General features: G+C 47.3%; 1 protein-coding gene across 1 annotated transcript in view; it reads right to left on the bottom strand.

Moving 5' to 3' along the window:
* Positions 1-208: 208 nt before the first annotated feature.
* The window catches only part of LOC131287482 (hemicentin-1), a 44,782-nt gene continuing 26,555 nt past the window's right edge, over positions 209-18,435 (bottom strand). The window contains exons 3-17 of the mRNA XM_058316535.1: positions 18,001-18,111; positions 17,712-17,915; positions 17,458-17,609; positions 15,636-15,780; positions 13,253-13,383; positions 10,669-10,828; positions 7,655-7,824; positions 7,276-7,399; positions 6,672-6,832; positions 5,278-5,422; positions 2,150-2,273; positions 1,892-2,043; positions 1,757-1,837; positions 1,450-1,640; positions 209-500 (exon numbers count right to left, since the gene is read on the bottom strand). Of these exons, the coding sequence (XP_058172518.1) occupies positions 243-500; positions 1,450-1,640; positions 1,757-1,837; positions 1,892-2,043; positions 2,150-2,273; positions 5,278-5,422; positions 6,672-6,832; positions 7,276-7,399; positions 7,655-7,824; positions 10,669-10,828; positions 13,253-13,383; positions 15,636-15,780; positions 17,458-17,609; positions 17,712-17,915; positions 18,001-18,111 (2,309 nt within the window). The 3' untranslated portion in view covers positions 209-242. The remainder of the gene's footprint in view (positions 501-1,449; positions 1,641-1,756; positions 1,838-1,891; positions 2,044-2,149; positions 2,274-5,277; positions 5,423-6,671; positions 6,833-7,275; positions 7,400-7,654; positions 7,825-10,668; positions 10,829-13,252; positions 13,384-15,635; positions 15,781-17,457; positions 17,610-17,711; positions 17,916-18,000; positions 18,112-18,435) is intronic.

The following is an 18,435-nucleotide window of genomic DNA, read 5'->3' as shown; positions in this document are numbered from 1 at the left end:
GAGGGTGGACGATGGGTTTTGTGGGATATGGTTGATGCGATCGGGATATGGCTTCGGGCGGTTCGAGCTCGAGGAAAAGGGGACACTTTTCCAGGCGCAGCAAACTATGACACGGTCAACAACGGGGGATGATCGGATCACCGGTTGAACACTTACATCAAACACGCTGGTTACTTTCTTTACATGTCCTTTCATACATCCTCACACACACACACACACACACTTACACGCATAGAAACACATTATATACAACTTTCCTGTATTCGATTGGAGGTGGTGACCACCTCGGGCCGAAACCGGTACTCGTTCAGCGTCGAGGTGACCAGACCGGACGACTGCGAGGCCGGACTGCTGAGCAGGCTCCCGACGGCTCCCACGCTGGCGACGGACATTGAGGGCAGCGAGGGTAGCGGCAAAGTCGCCGTCGATGGCTGCTGACTAAGCGGGCTGAGCGTCGACGTGACGCTACTGTTGTTCGCCCGGCCAAGGGTGGCGTAACTCTGCGCGAAAAAAGGGACCAATGGCGAGGGAATGCGGATGAATCTCTACTCCATGACCTAGCAATGTGCAATTTCTGGTAATGTTTGGCCATAATCACCACTTCGAGGGTGGTATATATTTCGCATATGGAACGTTTAAACGATGCAAATTAAATCCCAGAATATATATGGGGTTTCCTGATAAAATTTTAAATAAAGTTGGGAAAGGTTTGATGTAAAATGTTGTCGGTACAACAATTTCTAGAATCGTTGGCTCATTTTACAAAAACATGATTTCCTTTGTGGTGTGCGCAACCTTCATCCAATAACGAGTTGATATTTTCATTGGCAAGGAGAAATAATGTAAAATGACATTTATTTCAATGAATTGATCAATCAAATCAGTTTAGAACAAAAAAAATCCATAGATCAATAAAATCATGTGTGACTTGTGGAAACATATTCATACAAATATGGTTTCTAAAAACTCATCCATTTTTATTCCTTTCACCTGAAAAACCTTTGGCTGGTTTCGTTATCAATTCATGGAAAATTTTATTCATATACTATATTGATATTTTTTTGGTTCAATTGGCAAACTATATGACATAAAACTGGCTCAAATGGCTGATTATATATTCAATTCTTGTTTTATAAATTTTTAAAAGTCTAAAGTCTTACAACATTAGGCACTGAAATAAGTCGTCTATTCGAGTGACATTTAAATTAATTCAAATTGTTTTAATAAGGATACAAAAGTAAACAAACTTGGCGTAATCCAAAGAGCCAATAGAATCTCAGAAAAACTGTAAAAATCGAAGTAAAATAACCGAAACAAAATTCAAATAGCAAACCAAATATTTGTTCGAGCCAAGTTGGTTTGGCGCATGATCCTATATGCATCTTTTTGCGAATCATTTCCTTTCGAAGAGCAGGTAGACAGAGGGCCATATTATTAGGGCATACTTACGATTTGTTTACTAGGCTTAAAGGAGTAATGGTGCACTTCCGTGTGCGATCCCGTCAGCGACGCCAGGCTGGACCCATCACAGTGACGCTCATCCTCGTGGAGCAGATGCTCGCCCCCGTTCCGCTGTATGAGCCGGGCCGAGGGGCTCCGGAACAGCGGTGTCGGTAGGGTCGTCTTTGGCGGCCTCCGTTCTACAGTTCCGGCAGCACGAAAGCCACGGTGGTGGGAAAAGAGTTGACGGGGTTAAGTATGAAGATTTAGTGCCCACTCCGGTCGGGGTGGCGTGCGCCGTTGTGTTTCGACTTACCGTACTGGTTCGGTATCACATCCGGATCCGTTTCATCCCCATCCGGTGGTTCGCCGATCATGGTGGGACTGCCACGGCGCCCTAGGTGTCCACCGAAACCGCCTCCAATACCACCGCTCCCACCCATTCCTCCACCTCCGCCTCCCCCTCCACCACCGCTGTCCACCAGCGGCGTCTGGATGCCGTTCGGATCGTGCGTCTGGTGGTGTACGGTCGCATCGAGCTGGCAGTCCGGCGTCGAGGTCAACTGTGCGCTTTTGGTGGGTTTCAGTTTTTTGGTCGTATTTCTGGCAGGACGGCAGAACCACGGGAAAGTGTGTGCGTTATGGAAGTGTGCCTACGTTACTATCGCGAAAGCAGAGCCGGACTTCCCCGGACCCGTAGAGTACTTACTTGCTCGCATGCCGCCGGTACATGGTGGCCAGGACGATGCACACCACGGCGAACAGGATCGCCACCGTGAGTGTTAATGCGGCTAATACCGGTGATAACGGAACATTCATAACGTTGGACACGCCTGCAATAAATCAGAGGGACGTTGCGTAAAAACCTCGGACTACAATCGGAGCCACACTCGCGACACTCCGGGGACCGAGGCTCCAAGGGACGTCGTTCAGGGCGAGCTTTGTGTGTGTGACATCAGCGCATGAGGCGAATACACAGTGTGGGACGCAACATTTACTCAGCAGTGGAAATAATTTAAACAAACCGAACGGTACCGAAGACGAAGGCGAAGCTACACGCGCTATCACTAGAGATTCCGATAAATTTTATCACTGCCTTAAGCTTGCACAATTTATGCGGTGCCATCCTATCCCGTAGGAGGAGAAATAAATTTCCTAAACACTTCTCAAAGTAGTATTTGTGATAAAACTGTTAATCCCGTTGAATTTACGATTTAAGGCGGGCCACGATCAGCAAAGGCAACATTCATTAATCTTTAATCTCACGGAATCTCTTGTTGACTCCTGTGTCGGTTCCAAATAATTGTTTACTTCACTGCAGATCCACTGGCAGCATCAACCCGCTTACCGCCCCTGGGGGGGAGGCGCCATCGACTCCGGTGTCCACTCGAAAGCCACTGATGGGCCTTTCACCAGCACCGTACATATGTTGCAGCTCGTAAGCCGGACGGCAACTTTGCAATAAACTATTTAACTCCGCACTCTCCCGTCGGCGAGAGGATCCTCGGTGTCGTCGTCGTCCTCGTCGTCGTCGTCCTTTCTAGCCCCAGAAATCCTCTTCATTACGCTAACAGTCCCCGGTGGATCCCCGGGTGCGACCCGGACGGACGAACGAGCGGGCGGGCGGCCAGGTGAGGGTGGCAGGTAGGCCGGATAAGTATCAAATTTATTATTAACGTAGCCGGGATCTCGTTAATTTTCGAGCCATTCTCGAAGATTGTGCCTCGGCCCCAAAGTGACCGCTCACCGGACGCATCCTCACGGCCGTCCCGTGGCACGCTCTAATCCCGGGCACAAACATGACTCCTGCCCGCATCCGGAGCTGTCCGCTTCCGGTGGTGAAACCATTCATCACTTTTGCCACCCCCCAACCCATCGGTGACCGTCAACAGGGGTCGAAAAAGGGCATTAGTGGCATCTAATGGTGCGGGCGTGCGGTGGAGTTCGGGGGCAGCCGCGGCTGAGAAAAGAATCGCCCCGACCGAAAAGAAGCGCTTCTGTTGGCGCTAGAGATTCACAAAGGGCTTTGATGGCGTAACGGCCCGTCTATAATCTGCCTCCGGGAGCTTTTCCTCAGGTGGCAACGCAAACAAAAGCCGTATCCTCTAGCCCATGACTTAAACTTGACAAACGTGCGCGAACCGCGTTGTGGACGGTTCGCATCCTTCCAATGGGAATGATTTTGTAGGCCCGACACCTTGAGCCAGTGGTGACCAAGTTGCGTAAACTGTGTCCTCACACAACCAGAATGGAATAATTTTATTTGGTTATCAATCGACACATGAAAATGTATAGAACAGTCTCGTATTGAAAGTATGATTTCTGGATCGTAAACTATATGATACATATTTTCAATTTGGAAATATTTTTATAAAGATAACGATGAGCAATCAAAACACAATTTTTAATAACAAAATCCTCACTATCTTCTATCATTACTTTTATCATTTCTAGTTCTACAAAAAGTTTGTGAATGCTTTATAATAATATCTACTACCAATAGTTTAAACAATTTTTCGTAGGTCAAACGCATTAAAACATGAATATGAACAAACCTTTATTCAATACATAAATAATTGACTTTTACGATGATTACAATTGTGGATTAACCTCACCGGAAAATTGAGTGAACCAAAAGTTATACTATTGAAAAGTTTTACGTTGCGGCTTTTCAAAAGTGTAAAGAGAAAGTTCGTTCAATTGGAAGGAGCCTCTACAGTTTAAAAAGCATAATAAAGATTTATTTTATTTGCGAGTTCCTCAGCTCGTAATCAAACATTTGTTATTTATTTGTTGAAAATAAATCTTGGCAAACTTTTGGTTGGACTCTTACCGCAAAAATGTCAAGTTTTCTTACGGATAAAAGGTTTGAAGATTTAAATAAAACAATCCGTGCGATCCAATTCAAGTTCGCTAGTGGTTCGCCTTCGCTGGCTTCGAAATTTCGCGTGCAAGTCTGTCGGGGGGTATTTTTTTTTCTTTTCGTATCCAACAAACACGAACCAAGGCCCTCTTGCCGCCCACCAAGTGAAGATAGAGTGCGAAACCGTCCGGTAATCGCTTCTTCCCGGACGGTGCCAGTTGTTTCTCCAGCTGCGTTGGTGCGATAACCGTCCACCCGGACTTAAAACGGTGGAGCAGGGTTGATTTTTCTCCTAACTTGTCTTCTCAACACAAACCCAGGACGAGGCGGGCAAACTAGGAAGCAGGACAGTTATCCTCCTTTTTGCAACGGAGCACATACACAAGCTTTCGCTAAGCTTCTTTAGAGGTGATCATGTCAACTGACGGGAATGGGATTGTAGATTCTCCCTGTTTTGCCGCTTTTATTTTTCACTCCACACACAACAGTGGCGATGATGTTCGCCGTTCGAAACAGGGGCGACTACTTTCTTGCTTTCCGTTCGCGTCCGGTCCGATTTTCAGCCACTGATGCCGGTGGTGTTAACGGATTACGGATGCAGTGCCGACTTTGAAGTTCATGTGTGGAAAGTGTAATGAGTTTTCTTTGGTATTTTGTGTCCTGTGTTTTGTCCGCTTGCCAGTTTTGAGACGCATCAGTTCCGCTGTGTAACTGTCATTCCGATTCAACGGAATCCAAGCAGAACCAGGGTTTTCAAAAGAAAAGAAACCTTCGAGAACAAATAGAGTGTCGATGTGTGTTCCCTGCCAATGCCTCGTGTGTGAACGTTTAGGTGCGGTTGGTTCCTCGGAATAAACACAGCAGCAGATAATATAAACGCGCTTCGGTTGGCTGATCGATTGGTTCCTGCTCGTCTGAGGCGCACGTGTTTCCTCTTGGCCTCCCCCTCCGTCAACAACCGAGCTAATACTTACCGGTGAGCTGCCTGGCCACACCCTTGAAGGTGATATCATCGATGATGACCGGCTCCGAGCGACCCTTGGCGTTGGCGGCGAACAGGATGATCCGGTACGAGCTTCCCGGTTCGAGATTATCGATAAAGAACTGCACCGGTGGATGCTGATGGAGAAAACGGGGAAGATAAAGAACGGGAGCGAGTGTGAGATCCGGTGCTGGTAACAAAGTTGCTGTCGGTTTCGGTCTTGATAAGGGGAAGCGCCAGCGCGATGAACCCATGTCAAACAAGCGCAGCTAAAGGATAACGGATCCGCACGGTATTCCGGATTAGGACCGGGTTAGGATGAAGACGATAACATTTCAGCAGACTTGTGAACAGTCCCGCAACGAACTTCGGTTCGGTGGAATTATTCAACGGAAACTTATTATTGCCCCTTCGAATTGTACCTGCGGGATTCGGTATCTCGCTACACTCGCCACTTAACTGGAACATCTTCACTGTTTTGCAAACTTGCAAACGGGCATGGTGCACGAGAAGACTGGACCAACGGAACCCGGCGTGCCGCATCTCCCATCTCCAACTGTGTTCCACCGATCTGTCTGGCGGTGCCTCCAACAAAGTTACTACTTGGCAAACTAGCCCAGGAGGGCAAAATGGTAGAAAACAAACCATGCAAATATAGAGAGATGGTTCATCAAGGTGCAGAAACCCTAGCAGTGGCACGAGGCAGCAGAATTGTTTTTCGACCGCTGGAAAGTTCATATCCTTCCAGGATCGTTTCATCAAGGCTCACTAGGTAAGTGGTGTTGGTAGTTTGCCATTGTTGCCATGGTTGCTGTGTTTCATTTTTATTTCTTTTCATTTTCCCGCACACCGGGATGGTGTACACGTTCCGCTGTCATTGGCGTCAGTTTACCTCGGCGACGGGATGGGTTGGGAAAAAGTTTCGCAACTACCTCGGCGAGTCCTAAGGCCGGTCGGGGTTGCAGCAACCGTTCCGAAGTCTCGCAAGTGCACCAAAGCATTATTACCGACGGCCATTGCTGTGTAGGTGTGCGTGTGTCTGCTGGTTCAACACGACCAACCGGTCGTGAAGGACGTCCGAGAGGAGGTTCAGTGTTAGGACAAGTTTGGTGCAGATGAAAATGAGATTTCTGCTCACCCGAGCGGAAAATGTAAGTGAAACAATCGACAGTGACATTTTCGTGCGGTCTGCCGACATTCAAAGCGAAGGAGAGGAGGGGGCAGCGGTGAAGGGATATGCATCCAGGTCAATGGTTTGTGCTTTTTTTTTTGCCCCAGCCCTGTTCCTTGCTTGCCGAAGGAAAACGCGATCGATTTTCGTGAAGATGCATCCTAGGAATTTACGACAAGCAGGAAGGGGCAATTTCCTTGCGACAGCGTACATACCTGCAGGCTTAAATTCCTAACTAATCGTAGGACGGGCACCTCGACCAGCTCGAGCAGGAACATCTGCGGCAGCCCGCCGTCGAAGCCCTCGATGCACTCGATGTGCAGCGAGTCGGCAGACTGGTTCGACACGGAGCAGTTTTGCAGCGCGAACGGGCGTCCTGGGAAAAGGGCGAGTGGAAGCGAAAGTTTACAAATTGATACACTTCGTTGGGATTGTGGTTGTAGAAGGTGAAACTCATTACGCCGGGATGTTGCGCCAGTCGAGGATTATTAGTTTTGCTCCCACACAAGAGAGTACCTGGAGAGCTACAAAGCGTAAGCATCCTTTATCTTACATCCCGCAGTAATAAACTTTTTCAATAATCTAGAATTATCAGCAACAATCAACACTTGCTCAACATCTTTTCAAAATCGTTGCATAACGATACATTTTTTTCTGTTCATTAATATTCTAAAGACTGGAACTCTATTTTCTTGTGCTTCCATTCCAGGAAAACCTCCAGATTGTATGGGAATTTAATTAAATTTCAAAGTCCACCGAAGCCCAATCCTTGGCCGGGCACACCCCCCCTTGAGCTAGATCCCGGAAACCGATCCCTACCTGCGGCCACCACCTGGAAAACGCAGGGAGACTTCTGCACACCGATCGCGTTCCGGCCCCAGCAGGAAATCGTGCCATAGTCCAGATCCGATGTTGGCGTGTAATTAAGTCTCGACAGACCGGTCTGGAAAAAAAAGGAGTGAGGGAAAAATTATAGAAAACTCGTGGACCAAATAAAATCGGAAGGAAAAAATACGAAAGCCTGCAGTTGGAAATTCAAGCATGGCAAAAGGATAAAGGTGGGAACATCGAATTACCACCAATCGTACGCGGACGCGCGGGCGTGGGGTTCCATTTTCATTATCGCATTTCGAAGCTGTTTTCAAATTATCTCACCCGGGATCCGCGCTGCCCACCCATTGGCAAATGGGAAACTTACCTCGCTCGAGTGCAACCGGGATGGCAGCTCCGTCTGCTCGCCCGACGAGTTGAACGTCCAGTGGAAGGACTCGGCCGGTGGAGACGCGTCCACTTCGCACTTCAGCTGCAGCGTTTCGTGCTTCAGTGCGCCCAGCAGCTCTTCGCGGTCCGTTGCACAAACCGGTGCATCTGGTGGAGAGGAACGATGCGTCTAGCGTTAGATGGGGCTCCAAAGCATGCCAATTTATTTGGTACTGCTGCCGATAATTTGATGAAAATGTTGATGCGGTTTATGAAAGGCGCTTTGAACGAAACGGCAAATTTGAATAATGAATTTCAATTTAAAAACATAAAACGCTTCCCACTAGCAACGGTCAATCTTGGGAAAAATCGGCGCGCTTATATAATTTGCAAATCATTTCGAGACTTTTAAAATAGATTTAAAATGTAAGATTTTTTCATAGTTTCATAGAACGAAAAACAAAAATCCTGTCGAGACAAAATTCTCATAAATTGAATAATCTGATTGCAAACCTGCCTTGTAAGCTTATGTTTAGAATAGCATCCAGAGATCAAGTAATAATAGATAAAGAGTAGACGACATTAAGGAGTTTTGAGAATTTATAATGATTCTATTCAAAACCAATGCTTATATTGTTTAAGTTCATTCCATTCTGTTAATGCTGAGTACCGGGAAAGCATCTTCGTCATTCGTCCCGCGCATTACATAGAAATTTTTAATTTTTTCAAAGCTTTTTGCAATTTTTTCACGGTAAATCGAAGGCTCAGAAAACAAACGTCAGGTTACATTATTTTTTACGTGGATAAATTATCTAGAAGGCTTATTCTAATGTCGCGTGAAAAACTAAAGAAAACAGACTGACGTTGTGATTGTTTCCGTTAGTGATTTGTTTGAAGATTGACCAGCCACTATCACAATGACCAAACAATCCCCTTCCACGAACCACTTTTAGTTATTATAATCAACGATCCACTTCAGAGAAGATTGCCTTGAACGGTAATCAAATCTCGGATTGATGTGACATTTGATACATGAGGTAAAAATGGATATCCTATGGAATAACAATAATGTAACCTACAATTTTGCTCACACCTTCCCACTCTCAAGATTGGCGATAAGCTCGTTAATGCTATCATTAAAATCCCTGTCACTCTGCATTAACGGGTTGTTTGTCGTCAAATGTGCGTTCAACCAAATAACGAAATCCTACCGTTGGGAAAATAAGTGCAGGTGAATGCAAATCGCAAACGTAGCAACGACGAGAAAAACGTACAGACGTCGGGCAAATCAAATTGCGTAATTTCTGATTTACTACCATTTCTGACAAACAAATTATCAATCAATTGAACGGGAATCGCACACAAGCGATCGCGTCGATTTTGGAACGATTGTATCCTTTTGTGACGCCGCCCGAAAAGGGGCGACCCGGTTGTAATGTAGCGATTTTCCTCAGCTATGATTCAATTATTCTGACTGATTGCGGTTCCAGGTCGGGTCACCGATGCCGAGCGCGGGCAAATGGGTGGAAAATCATCGTGCGTTCGTCATTTACGGTGCGGCGCATAAGTACACACACACACGCGCGCGCCCACATATTCCACTGAAGTGAAGTGCAATGTTCCATAACGATTGACTCGAGTGCCGTTTTTGAAGCTAACGAGGGAGAACATTGCTTTTCATAACGTAGATTGAATGAAATAAAATTTCATAATGTTTGTATGCATATTAACTTTCGTGCGACGCTTCGATCGCGGTTAATGCCGGTATCTATTTGCTTAAACATTAATCGTTTATTGAGTTTTCATGCATGATTGCATGAAAATTAAGTCATGTAAGAAAAGGGAATTCGTGAAAATACGTTTCTAGTTTTAAAACTAGAGGATTTTTCAAACGTTTGAATAAAATCTCTTCAGCAACTATTAGTTACAATCTGTAGATTGTAAACAAGAAGTAAAGTGGCTCAGCCTCGGTATTATTTAAATAGCGTAACATTTCCGCGCAGCATCACCGATCGCTTGACACATCAATTACATCTGTATCGATCGGTTCTGGATGCCCTCAATTGACTACACCGCCTTCCATCGTGGTGCGACCACGTGGGTAAAGCAATTCTCCATACCGAGGGCAAGCCGGAATATGTTTGTTTGTGGAAAATTGGTAAAATTTAATTTTCCATCCCCTTCGCTTTCCACTTTTTTGCGCAAAACTCGACGCGGGTCCGCCTGGTGGAAGTTTTCCCATATTGTGCACGTGGAGCAGCAGCATGTGTGTTCCGCTTGCGACATTCATTTGCAGCCAGGAAGTGAAAGCGAGCGTAAATCGAACTTTTGCACCGGTAAATATTCATGTGCGAAATTAAATTCGATACGAGAACAAAGCCCGCCCCAAAGTGGTTGCAATTTGGGCACCGCATTTGGTTGTGGTTTGTTTTGTTTTTATTTATTTCTTATTCTCTCATGCATTTTCCTATTATTTTTGCTGCTCCATATGGAAATCGGAAAATGTTCACACAAACAACAGAACCGAGAAAAAAATATCCTGCTTCATTGATACCGTGGACCGCTTTTCGTCTCTCCCAGAAAAAAGGGGGATTACATGGAGGGAAAAGTATCCCTAAACCCAACCCAGGCGAACTCATTTGCCTGACGGCTGCCCAACGAAGGGAAAGTTACGCCACGAGTTAATGAAATTTCACTTTATTTACAATAACGCCGTGCCGAAATGGATCCGCCCCACGGCCGTCTAAGAGGAAGAAGTAGAGTGACGGTGTATGTGCCGTTGGCATAACCAGCTTTAGCCTTCACGATTGCTGCACCTTCACGGCCAACGAGAACCAACAAATGAGATCCCACGACGCAAAAAAAAAAGAAAAAATAATAATTTCCTTAATCACACAAGAAGAAAAAACACACCAACATTGTAATAATTCCGCGTGGCACCCCACGAAGCTGCCCGGAGGACGGCCGTGAGAAGTTGGTTCGGAACCGTACGGGTACGGGAAGGATACTTACAGCGCACGCGAAGTGTGACGTGATTGCTCGTTCCGCGGCCCTCGGTGTTCGCCGCCATGCAGGTGTAATCTCCGGCCAGACTGCGCGACACGCCCTGCAGGGCCAGCGAGTGGTCCGACAGGATGATGCCAGCTGTGACATTATGATGGAGTTCGTTTCCCTGCCGGAAGAAAATGGAGCAAGACGGTATAAGGTAAGGCCTAGCAAACAATTGCCATCTACTTTAGATTCACATTCTACCATCCCTGTTCCCTGTCAGAAGGAGGTCGGAGCCAAATCCACCCAACCGTTTTGCGGCCGGGGGTAATTGAAGGTGAAAAATACAGTACGACCACAAGCGCCATTTCGTGTCACCAGTGCTACCTTCGCCGCACGCAGACTGGATCACCGGAGCGCACCGGAGCGCGACAGTCGTTCGTGGGAAAGAATTGAATTATTTACTCAGCCGTCCTGTTTGAACACGCGGCGAATGGTTACCGAAAGCTACCGCGAACGGAAAGGTAATCCGGCCGCCAGGCACCGGCGGTACCGGTGGTGCCGCCAAGATGCTGCCAAGCCGGGAGGACCGGGCCAAATGAACTTCCGAGCGAGCGAAGGAGCGAGAGAAAATTAAAAATAAGCACAAACCAACCAGCAGACGCTCGGGTACACGTAACCTGCTTTTCGGTGAATTTTGCGACGTTCGGTTAATTGCGTCCCACACCGAGTGAAAACAACCAGCAACAACAAAAAAATGTATAAGAGAAAAACCACAAATGAGAAAAGCAACAGCAGCAGCAGCAGCACCACCACCAAAACCACCACGCGCAAATGAGATGTTTTCCGCGGTAGCAGGATCTAACGATTATGAATGTACCGTGAAGATAATCCGAATCCCAACATCAAAAAGTCACGAGGTGGTGGAGCTGAAAACTCGCAGAAGGGAGCCACGGGAGCCTCTTCCTTAGACATCCGCTACGCCGCTTGCTCGAGGTTCCCGAGGCAGACGCGACACGAGGCTGCTTATGTAAGCTCGTGTAATGCGTTTATTTAGCGTTTAATTTAGATATCATTTACGCCGAACGACACGCAGACGATGTGAGCATGGTTCTACCAGTGTATGTTTGCCCGTTCATCGCATTACGATTCGTAGCATCGGGTGCTTTGCACAATTGCGCCGCTTTGGAAGGTTTCCACGAACACTGTAATTACATTTATTTTTATGTATTCAACAACTGAGTTCCAAGAGAAGGAGGAGGGAGAGAAAATCGACACAGATCAAGTATCTTAAGAATGAAAAACAATAAACTGATCATGTTTCTCTGGCGGGCGCTAATCTAAAATACAAACCGACGCCAGGCCCACCACACCGACCGCCAATCATACCCGATGAACAATAGATGATTGACTTGGTGGAAGACTTTAAATTTACAATGAACGCTTCCACTTTAAACATGCACCGCAGCACGGACCAGGACGCCCGGTGGAAGGATATCCGTGGCGGGAATATAATTAAAATTGCCGCAAACTCAACACCGCGGCGCCGTGGAGTCGTGGAGCTGATAGGAGCAAACAAAAGAAGGAAACAACTGAGGGAAAAATAAAGGGAGAAGCCACCCTCCAAAACAGGTCCTTCGGGGAATCAACTCGTAAAACCACTCAATGGCTAACGAGAAAACAGTAGCGCTGTGAAGGCTGCGTTGGCGTATCGGTGCGCCGTACTGACGGAACAGGCTCATTATTTCGCTCAACGAGGGTCGCTCAAGGAATGATTTAATTCAATCTTGCCCCCGCAACTCCGGCATCTCACGGCGCCTCTAGAGCTGGAGGTCGAATTTTTGCGGGTGCGAATTTTATTTCCCTCTCGAGTGTGAGGAAGTGAAGGTCTGTGGTGCCGAGGATTGATCTCAAGTGGTAACAAGAGGTTACTTGTTTTATATTTTTTTATTCCATCTTCACATGGTTGTCGGTTCAGACCCAAGGGCTTCGGACCGCTGCACCTCCAGCTGAGGAGGGAGCAATAAAGTACGCAGCAATTCTCTAGTCTAATTTGCAGCACCACTTCCGTTCGTGGTGTCGGTGGACGTTCCCTCTCGGTGGTTAAGCAAATCAAATGACGGTCACTTCCGCTTCCGGAAGGTCCTACCGAGGGGGAGGTGGTGCTAAGAAAATGAACGTTGATGTGGTTCAGTTCGCACATAATTCAGCGAGGGAACCCTAGGGCACGTGCAGGAGTGATCCAAGACTAGTGCTGGCTCTCCGAAAGATGGAAAAAACACGAGACTTTACTACTCCGTTTTGCATGAAGCCACAATAACTTCGAACGACGAGCCAAAGCATCTTGCGGACGAACGAGATGAAAAATCTCCCTCGGTGTGCAGCTCCATACCGTACGCCATTAGTATCCGTGGTCCGGCTGTCACTTTTCTAGGCACACGAGTGCCGATCACGTGATAACTGTTACTAGCTTCTCTAGCTTGTGCTTCAGGCAAGACACTCTGGTCATATGACCGCTTAAACGTGAGACGCGACCACTTTTTATTTGAATAATGCTTTGTCACCGAACGATGAAACTAAAAATGTAAAAAAGGACGACTCTACTTACATTGTGATACCAGGCCAGTTTGTAGGGCTTCGGGTTGGATTGGATGTGGCAGTCGAAGTAAATGTCGTCGCCCTCCTTAATGTCGTCCGGATTCAGCGAGGATCCCATTTTTAGTGTCACGATCGGCATATCTGTTTGTGAAGCGAAGGATGATGAAAATAAGAACATTATAAACCGAATGGAACTCTTTAAAATTCAACCAAACTATAGAAAAGCTGCATAACCTTCTCCATGAGTGAAAGATTTAGTACCTTTAGCCTGTACCTGTTGAAAATATTCCAATTTGCAGTCAAATATCATAGAACATTGTTTTTAAACAGTGGTGGAAAACTATCCTGCAACCCGGAGTAAGTCCGTTGAATAAACCTTGGAATCAAAAGTTTACGCCTTTATTACCATCCCTTTATTCCAAGATCAGCGCCCGGATTCACTTGTAAAACCTTGCAGTAATCAAAACAACTCCACCGGGCCGGGCGCCCTCTTGGGCGGATACTTGGACGCAAATCTTCAAAACACTTCACGCTTTATCTTCGCCCATTCGTACGCCAGGCGAGGTTTCCGATCCTTACATAGCCGGCACTTCGGTGCCCTTCACTATGATGGCGCTCGGTGATGCAAATGTTTTGCATCCCGCCCACGTTCGTCCGAACGAACCTGCTTCCCCATGGCGTTAGTGCGCTCCGTATAGCACACAAAGAATACCAGATTTTATCACATCACCCCCCCAACGGTCGGTGGATGGATGGATGGTTGGTTGGTTGGTTCGCTACTTCCAATCCGTGGCCCAAGTGCGATGCGATACCGAAACGATTCCATCCGCGAAGGATCTATTGGCCAAACGAGACAAGTTTTATGCCACTGCCTGTCGCATCGACCGGTGGTTGTCTTTGCCACCGTTGGGGAGCTCGGCGAAGAGATGGGGGATATTTTTACGAGCAGAAAACCGTGCACTTCAGATCAGAATTCTACTGCGAGGGTTCTTTTCCTACCTTTGCATTCATTCTTCGGGAGATACTTCTTGAAAAAGCGGTGGAAGAAAGATCGCTCAAGTAAAAACTTTCATAGGCTTCCCGCACCTCTGCCGCTAAGTGGCGCTTCTTCTCGACTTTGGAAGAATGAAAATGGAGAACCAGTTTGGAGAAGACAACACTTAAAAATAGAAAAAATAAAAACAGAAAAGTCCCTGAGCAAAGCAGACCAGACTGGCGAAAGGACGATTTGAAGTGTCTGCTTTTTATCATTTCACGGTTGCATAAACACACCGGGCACATAAATAGCATCAACATGTTTTACCAAAGCACACGGTAGAAGGGACAAAAACGAGGAGAACGAAAATGGATAGTAGCATGATATTCCACCCCGCCCGAAACAAGGCGACACCAGGCGCATGGTTGAGAGAAAAAAAACACGTCAGAGCACGCAAATAAAAGAAAACCCCAATCGTATCGCTACCTTTTCGGAGGCGGAAACTCCAACCCGACGGATCGAAGCCGGTGGAATAAGTTAATTTCCAGTTTTATGCTACTGTATTTATTAGATTTGGTTTCTCGGTTTTCGAGCCTCCACGTTTAGAAGGGGGGGTGGGGGGTGTCTCTTGGGCGTACGGAAGTGCCGGCTCACGATGGCGATTTATGTTCTTGCGTCTCAATTAGGATGGTTCGGTTCGCGGGCGCAGAACGGACGATACGGTACGGTATTCGCCCCATTCCTCCCGTCCCCGCCCTGTATTGGAATGTTCACATTTATTGGTTGCTGCAGTAAAAAAAACAAAATACGTCGTCGTTCCGATGGCACGCAGATCGCGGAACGCACTTTATCGAACCGAGCCGAACGTAAACGAATATAAACCTGATAGGATGTTGTTTCTGGTTGTAAAGAAATTCAATTTCCTTTCTCTCTTTCAGTGTCCTCCCGTCGAATGGGGTGAAGGCACCATTTTACGGCCCAGGGAATAAGTGGAGGGGACCGGCGAGAAGAAAACAGGCCTCGATTGACTTGTTTGCGCCCGGGGTCAATAGCGCGCGGCCCGTTGTCCGCTTGATGGTTGGTATAACATTTATTATTTTACTGTCCACAGTTGTTGATCGATTCGTGTTTCAGTGTTTTACCCTCACAATAATCTCGACACGCTCGGTGGTGTAAAACTTAAGATGGTCACATTTTCCAGGCTTTCGCGGCGCAACGATAATCCCTAGATGTGACGCAATGAACATCGAACCACTTTCGGAAGCATTCAACATTGTGGCAATGGTAATAAGCAGAAATCGGAAGCGCCTACACTTGCATCATCCTTGTGATTGTTCTATTGCTTGGGAGGAGGAAAAAATAAACGCACCGCTCCTATCGATTTATCATCCCGCGGAGAAGAACGGAAGCTACTTACAATGCACCACCAGTCGCCACTTGTCCTCGATTGCGCTGTCCGGAATGAGCGGATTCTCGGCCCGGCACGTCAAGTACTTCCCATCGTCGTCCACCGTCGGCGTGTACGAGATGACGCTGAGTGATTGGTTGCTGCTTTCGGAAAACTGTAACGCAAGGACGAAAGGGGAGAGGGCAGAAAGAAAGAATGAATATGATATTATACGGATGGTACCAGAGCCTTGCAACGGCAAAACCAGACACCGAGCAGTGCCGATGGATGAAACCCCGTCAACCGTGGAATGGAAAATGCGATGTACCGCCGGTTCGGTACACGCTTCTCCCATCGGCGAAAGGCTAGCGGTATGTATGGTGAGCGAAAAAGGGCGAATAAAATTGCACAGTTCAATCACGTACTCGGTCAGTACTTTGGCTTCCATTACTTCGACCGTAGCCTGCCAACTGCCACTTCGAGTGATCTTCGACTCTATTCTATCCTTTTGTTTTTTTGTTTTACCTCCGACATGAGGCTATCAATCTGCAACTAAGTGTTCCGTGGCGAACAAAAAAAAAAAAACCGATGCCTGTATCCTCCCTGAACACTAGACGGTTGCTAACGAGCAGCTATAGTCGATACGGACCCGGCACGGCCAACTCCGACTGTTTACACGGTCGGCATGTTTCTTTGCTCAACTACATGTAGTTCTAAATTTACCCAGCCTAATGGGAGGGAAAATTGATGCTATTGATGAAATGGTTTATTAATTAAGCAAACAAAATTGCACACACACCCACGCAATGTATACCTGGGGTACATCTATTTAAAATATGAATCGAAGATTATTTAATGGCTGCCAGCATCAGGCCACTACTAAACCAACCGCAAAACACAAAGATAAACGAGGGCCTCGAAAATGTGTTGGCGATGGTTGAAAAATTGAATTAGTGACTCGACCGTGTCGAGCATAACAGCATCCGGGGTCAAAGCTGTACCCTGTGGGTTTTGATCAGAGATATTTTAAAACAGGAACGAGAATGAAACACAATGCAAGTAAGAGTGTGGATCGGATATTGAATTTTGTCAAAAATTCCCCCGCCTTTCCCCCTTCTCTGCCCCCCCCCATTGAAACCGACCGCAGCGCGCTCTAATAATGGGCAATCGAAAATCGGTTGATTAATAATTATTGGCGATTGGCTGTGCTAATTATTTCCTACGTTTTCGGGCCGATGTACCACTCATCGGCAGGAACAAACAACAACCGGCACAAGGGGAAAAACTGGGGCTCGAGCGGGAATGTTCACATGCTCGGAAGGCGGTGCATTTGCGCCAGAAATCACGCTCGGTAATTATGAGCGGGTAATTATGAAACCCCTTGGACCACCGATGTCGTCGATCGTGTATCACGTTGCCGCGAATGGTCGCGTGGATTTTTGTCGCCCGCGAAACGATGGGCCCGTGGTTGTTAGTGCTATTTTTGCGGTTCAATGGCTAATTAATGTGCGTCGCGATTGGTACTAACTGCACGAAACATAACGGGCCCTCGGTAGTTTCGATGGGAACAGCCTAGTGGAAAACCATCCCAACGGGCACGGAAGGACTATGTTACGTACGGCATCTCATATGATCACTTCCACGAAAGCGTGGTTCTGTTTTGCAAAAATTCAATCAAGGTGCTTGAACACACGGTCAATACCGTATCCGTCGTCAATCGGGAGGACGAAATTATACGGTCCCGAAATCCCACCGAAAGGCCCGTCATTTTCAGCGGACAAAACGGGGCGTTTCTTTTGCAAGCGATTGATGAAAGTTCACCTTCCCTCGTTGCTCCGGTTGCGATACTTACACTCTTCGTGATACGTTTGAGCATCCGCGTACCCTTCCACCAGGAGATGGCCGCTTCCGGGCGCGAACCGGAACTCTTGCACTCGATCTCGTAGCGCTTGTCGGCCGAGACGAACTTCTCCCTCGACATGATAGTCACGGCGACCGGTTTGACTGCGATAAAATAAAACAAAACAAAAAAGGGGGAAACTCATTTCCATACACGGATGGGATGTGCCAGCCCTCGGGCCATCGAAAGGATGCTAGGATACGCACGGTTGACGTCGAGTACGACCACCTTGTTGTTGGGCGGCGTCAGGTTCGTGTTGCTCGCGACGCACATCAGTCGGGCGTCCAGGTGCTGCCGGCCAATGTTCGGATAGGACAGATGGTTGACCGTCGTCCCGTCCGCTCGCGTCTCGAACGACTCGTCGATGACGCTGTTGTCCAGGTACCAGGTGACGTTCGGCCGGGGGCGTCCTAGCGGGGAAAGAGAGAGGGATAGAGAGAAAGGGAAAAGCGTAAGGCATCTAAATGAGCAACCCACTTGGGGGACGGCTCTTACCTCCTTTGACCTCGCATATTAGCGCAATGTCGCTGCCCTCGTTGTACGGCTCGACCGTGTTGGCCTTTTCTCGGCGCCGCGAATCGTAGATGATGGGCCGATCCGGAGGGACTGTAAATGAGACCAAGCAAGCACACGGACAGTCCGGGTCCGTCCCGAAATGAGTCACGTGAGGGATGGGAGGATAATATTAAGACAGGTTTGCGTCAGCAGGTGTCCATCCGTGTCCTCTCGACCGGAGCAGTGGATTTATGAGGGGCTATAAAAAGCATGCCCAGGACATGCGAACGGTGACGTACTTGTCATGTGATGACGTCGTTTGTAGGCCATTCGTCAATGTTGTAACTTTATCATCAACGCTAGTGTTATTTGGTTTTATCTTACATGATACACAAACTTATCGATACGATATTACTGTAGGATCTATTTGATCGA

Source organism: Anopheles ziemanni, chromosome 3 (genome assembly GCF_943734765.1).
Source record: "Anopheles ziemanni chromosome 3, idAnoZiCoDA_A2_x.2, whole genome shotgun sequence".
Lineage (NCBI taxonomy): Eukaryota > Metazoa > Arthropoda > Insecta > Diptera > Culicidae > Anopheles > Anopheles ziemanni.
Note: the sequence above shows the minus strand (reverse complement) of the source record. Positions and strands in the feature narration are given on the sequence as shown.